Below are 4885 nucleotides of genomic sequence, written 5' to 3'. Positions count from 1 at the left end.
TATATATATATATATATATATATATATATAAATAACTATATTTAAATACGTACTCGCCAATATTTAGGACAAAATGAGACTTCTTTAATGTATTAAAGAAAGCAGGATTTCTTTACTTAATTCATTTTACTTTGACTACATAAGACATTGAGCTGACGTTGAGTATTTCACATGCTGGGTGTGTTTCAGCTCGATTTCCTATTCAGGGTACACCCAGCACAATAATGTTGACAAGACTGTGCATACACTCAAACATATGCACATTCCGCATGCACACACACCTACAATAATACTTAAGAGGCGTGGGAAATGGGTGAAGTCGTCAAACAAGACTGTTGTCATGTAAACAGATGCAACGTGCCTGGACGTTTCATGAAGCCTCTTGGTTCTGTCACGTTTCAAAGGAAAACCAAACCATCTACTTCAAGCATCAGGAATGTTGCTGATCTCTGGAATCTTTCCCACGAATAAAATCTGTTTCAAGATTTCTTTGTTATTTTTTAGGATTTGTGTTTCTTCTTCTCTACTCTCAGTGCTAGTTGGCTCTCGGTAAAAGTGTTGTACAGACAGCGGACATTGTTGAAAGGAATGCAGTTTCTAGACGTTTTCCCATTATGGAATATGACAAATGACAATGTGATGAATAGAATATTCATTTTGCATTGAGGTTGTTTTAGTTTTGTATTTAATTGCAGTTCATATTGGTTTTATATTTAAATTATAAATTAATTTAGATTAAGGCATCATGGTTTTTATGTCAATCAATTGTGTTTTTTTCTCCCCCTGTAGAGAAAGACAGATGATCTGTACTTGACTAGAAATAGTTAACAGTTGTGGCAACAAACATGTTTGATCATGTTTATTGCATTTTGCAGTTTGTCAACACTATCCTTACTGATTTCCTTCATTCAATTCAATCAGAAACAAGCTGATTTGTCTTGTACAAAAATGGGTTTGTAATTGTTGTCTGATTTATTTTAATGAAAGCTGTATGTACACAAAAAAAATGGTATGCCTTGTTTGTGTATTTTCTCCTAGACAACAGCTCAGTGTTGAGATCCTACATGAGGGGCGAGGCCCTGCCCAAAAATGGCCAGTCCATCATGTTGGCCTGCTTCCTGGTGTACCGCTCCATCCCCTGCCTCAGGAACACACATGCACAGCTGGAGAGTAAGATAAACACAAGTTCTCACTATATTGGACAGCTTTACCTGTGTACACTTATATTTGCATGTATACGAACAGTATATACACACAGCAGCAGGAATAAAGTTTCCTTAGGGTTAGGGTCAGCTTTAAACTCTCTCCTATCGACTCACTGGAAAGTAACTTAATACATTTATTCAAGTGCTGTATTTATGTGCAGTTTTGAGGTATGATATGGAGTGCATCAATATCATGTTACTTCATACTACTTCTACATTTCAGATTTAACATTTTTTACTGCACTCTATTTTGTAACTGTAGTACCTCGAGGCAAAATGCGTAAACATTGTTTCATTAGTAATAACAATCTAATTATATATATTGTATATATGTTACAGTACGTCTTCCAGCAACACAAGTGCTTTTTATTTTGATACATTTCACTGATAATACTAACCTTTTTTTTTTTTTTTTTTTGCATTTGTTATGCTTGTAATTTTACTTAAGTTAAACATCCTGTTCATGCAGAACAACTACAAACTACCAAAGAAAATGATACTTGGGACAGTGATGTTTGACTCATCCGAAGCTCTGTTCTCTCTCCCTGCAGGCTGCAGCTCATTTGGGGATTTACTGTCGCGCAGCAGCGAGTTACGCATCCCTCTCAGAGACCTGCTGAGGCTGGTTCCCGTCCTGCTGGGCTCTGCCTCCGGAGCACAGACACTGCTGGGCTTCCCTCTGAAAGCATTTTGATCCTGATGCTCAGTACTAGTCTGGCTAGTAACCTCTCATAGTCTTACGTTTACACTGTGAGCACAGGTAGGACAGATAACTAATTTCTACCTATAACACCTACTGGTGTGTGCAGCAAGTGGGACAAAATGTCACCATAAGGGGTCTTCCTGCATCACTGCAGCGTGGCTGCTCTGCCTCTGTAAAGAACTGTTTGGAAAATACAGACCTTTTCAGCCCCTACTAACTAATATTAGTTTTGTAATATAATATTTCAGTTTAGTATTTTTACAGCATAAAGAAAGTTTAGGCTGCAGTAATGAGGCAGTACATGTGCCATTTCAGTGGTACAACAAATCCAGTATGGAGATATTTTTGTTATGTACCAATTTTTTCTCACCCCTAAACATGGACAAAAAGGACTGGTCAGTACAAAATGAAAGGACTCGGCTGAACTCGTACCAGTGCGGATGCTGCTTGTGTGGGCTCTCACTGAGTCCAGGCCCTTGTGTTGTGAGTACGAGAAAACAGAGGCAAGACAATTAAATAAAAAAGTACTTGCACACCTCATTATTAATATTGTGGTTTATTCTGTCTTGATATTTCCTCACAAGGCTCAGTCAGTTCTTGCGATAATAAGGACGTCAGCAGCCTTAATTGTTTTCTCTTTTGATTTGTTTTGACTTTTAGAACGTGCACCACATTGAACAAAATCTTTCAAAAAGTATGTGCATTTCATGCGTGTTTCTTACAAAGTCCAGCTGAGGTCTCGCTGCTGATTAAAGAGAACTGTATTCTCCTTTTTTTTGTTTTGCTGTATTCTCTCATTAGCTGAAACTGGTTAGGCTTCTAACAGTGTTATCCGTCATGTCTTGTATATTTAACACAGATGTTGTGGTGCCAGCGTTGCATCCCTATGGCCAAGATGAAGGTCTTTTGAAGTGAGTGCAGGATCAAAACAAGCTGTGGGTTCCTTTGGGGCTGGTTACCTGCATGAATGGAGCCAGCTAATCTTCTGTAGTAAAGCAATGTTCTCCACAGAGGAGACTGAATATACTCAACTTCTGCACTTAGCGGAACTAGGTTGAATTTCAGCTTTGTATGTTTTGTATCTTACACTTAAATTGTTTGTGATCATCTGGCATGGCCTATGATCCAAGATACCTGTCTCTAATGATATTTCGGCTTGTTTGCAAAGGGATGCAACAAGAGATGAAACACTTCTGTGTTTGCAATAGTGCTTCTAGGGTATAATTTTTACAAATATAAGAGCACTAATCTGTCACCAGTTTGCGTAAAAAAATGGTGAATGCTGCTTTCCAATATCCCCCAGAAAAGACTGTCTTAACTGTTGGTTCAGAAATGCAGTTTGGTCTTTAAAACAGTACAACAGTGAAGACTGTTTCAGATATGAAGATTAATGACCACAAAGGTTCTCTCTCAAAATAAGTAATCTGACATTTAATTGATTAAACATTTTCACAAACAATTAACATTTCAAAATTTAAAGAAATACAGTCAACACCCAGCTAGTGATGTGATACTCAGGGTGTTTTCCTGAATACATTTGCACATTTCTTATGTAATGCTGTTGGATTTTCTCACAGCTGAATTTCAGGGTTGTGTTTGCCAACGACTTTGAAACCTAAGACTGTGGGACTTTACTACCAGTGCATGAAGGCAGCATACGTGCCTATGACATTTATGAAGGCACTTGTTACAATTTTGGCAGAGGGAATCCCACGGTGTCAGACTTTGAAAGCCTACGCCTTTAGCTTTTAAAGTTGCTAAAAGATCTTGGATTTTTATGCCCGACTGAGTATGGAAACCTGTCATGTTGTTAGTGTGTGGGAGGATGTGCAATGTGTGTTTGGCCCAGAGTCTTAGATCGTTTCTAACCAACAGCTCTGAGGACATTCCAAAGTAAATGGAAAACATCCGAACAAACAAGTGTTCCACACCCTCCTCACAGAGCTGCAACACACAGAGCAGTTCCTCTCACTTAGATCAAACTCTTTAGATGCTAAAATGTGAGTTTATGTTATACAGTGAGGTTAGGTGAATAATGTTAAAGGGTCACATACCTGCCTACAAATGGCAATACACTTGCATGATTGCATGAGGAAAAAGCTCCACAAAAAGCAAGTTATAATCGTCTCTTTTCTATCTGTTGTAAGTCTGCTCTTTCTCATACCAGGGTTAATGTCTCTGGTTTGCGCTGACAACAGCGCAGGATCAGATCTGTTAAGTGTGGGTGGACCATTAAGTTCAGCTTTCTGCTGAACAAAGTATTAACCTCTAAAGAGATGTTCTTAGCATGTTAACATTGAAAGGTTCTCTGTTGTAGAATTCAATACAGAACACTCAAGAAAACTCACACTAACAGTCCTGTTGCTACTGAAAGACGTACTCATGTAATTAAAGTAATCGTATCATCGTACTCAAATTTGTTTGTATTTAAAGCTGCACACATATTTTTGTAATAACAATGGGTAAATATGGGACTACGTATATTGTCAAAGCTATCTCTCACAGTGGCTAACCCACAGTGAATTATCACCTGAGTAGAGCCCTCAGCTCTACAAAGTGAATTAGCGTTTTTTAGCTCAGTATTTTGTTTTTTTTGTCCTGCAAAAGCTCATTTACCTTGATTCCAGTCTCAGCAGGCAGTTGTTTGATAAAACACTTTAAAAAAAAAAGAAGGAACATCACACAGACACGGCTAGTCGGTAGACACAAAAACAGTGGAGCATTTAGCAAATAGAGTCATGTATATACAGTGGCTTGAGAAAGTTTAAACACCCATGCTAAAGTTGATTAAAAAGAGGTATAAAAAAATCATAATGCCTTAATTCAACAAATTTGGGAAAATCCAACCTTTTAAGGAAAACCAATTTACTTTGTGAATGAATAATGTATTGTACATAAATAAATGTTCTTCCTTAAAATACAGGGGGCATAAGTATACACACCTCCATGTGCCTTCCCATAGAGGCAGGCAGATTTT

General features: G+C 37.9%; 1 protein-coding gene across 2 annotated transcripts in view; it reads left to right on the top strand.

Moving 5' to 3' along the window:
• The window catches only part of anapc1 (anaphase promoting complex subunit 1), a 55486-nt gene extending 52809 nt beyond the window's left edge, over nucleotides 1–2677 (top strand). For both annotated transcript variants that reach the window (XM_032541478.1, XM_032541477.1), the window contains exons 52-53: nucleotides 1039–1170; nucleotides 1757–2677. In XM_032541478.1, the coding sequence (XP_032397369.1) occupies nucleotides 1039–1170; nucleotides 1757–1899 (275 nt within the window). In that variant the 3' untranslated portion in view covers nucleotides 1900–2677. The remainder of the gene's footprint in view (nucleotides 1–1038; nucleotides 1171–1756) is intronic.
• The last annotated feature ends 2208 nt before the right edge of the window (nucleotides 2678–4885 follow it).

Source organism: Etheostoma spectabile, chromosome 17 (genome assembly GCF_008692095.1).
Source record: "Etheostoma spectabile isolate EspeVRDwgs_2016 chromosome 17, UIUC_Espe_1.0, whole genome shotgun sequence".
NCBI classification, from domain to species: domain Eukaryota; kingdom Metazoa; phylum Chordata; class Actinopteri; order Perciformes; family Percidae; genus Etheostoma; species Etheostoma spectabile.
The sequence above is the reverse complement of the archived record's forward strand: the minus strand, read 5'-3'. Positions and strand labels throughout refer to the sequence as shown.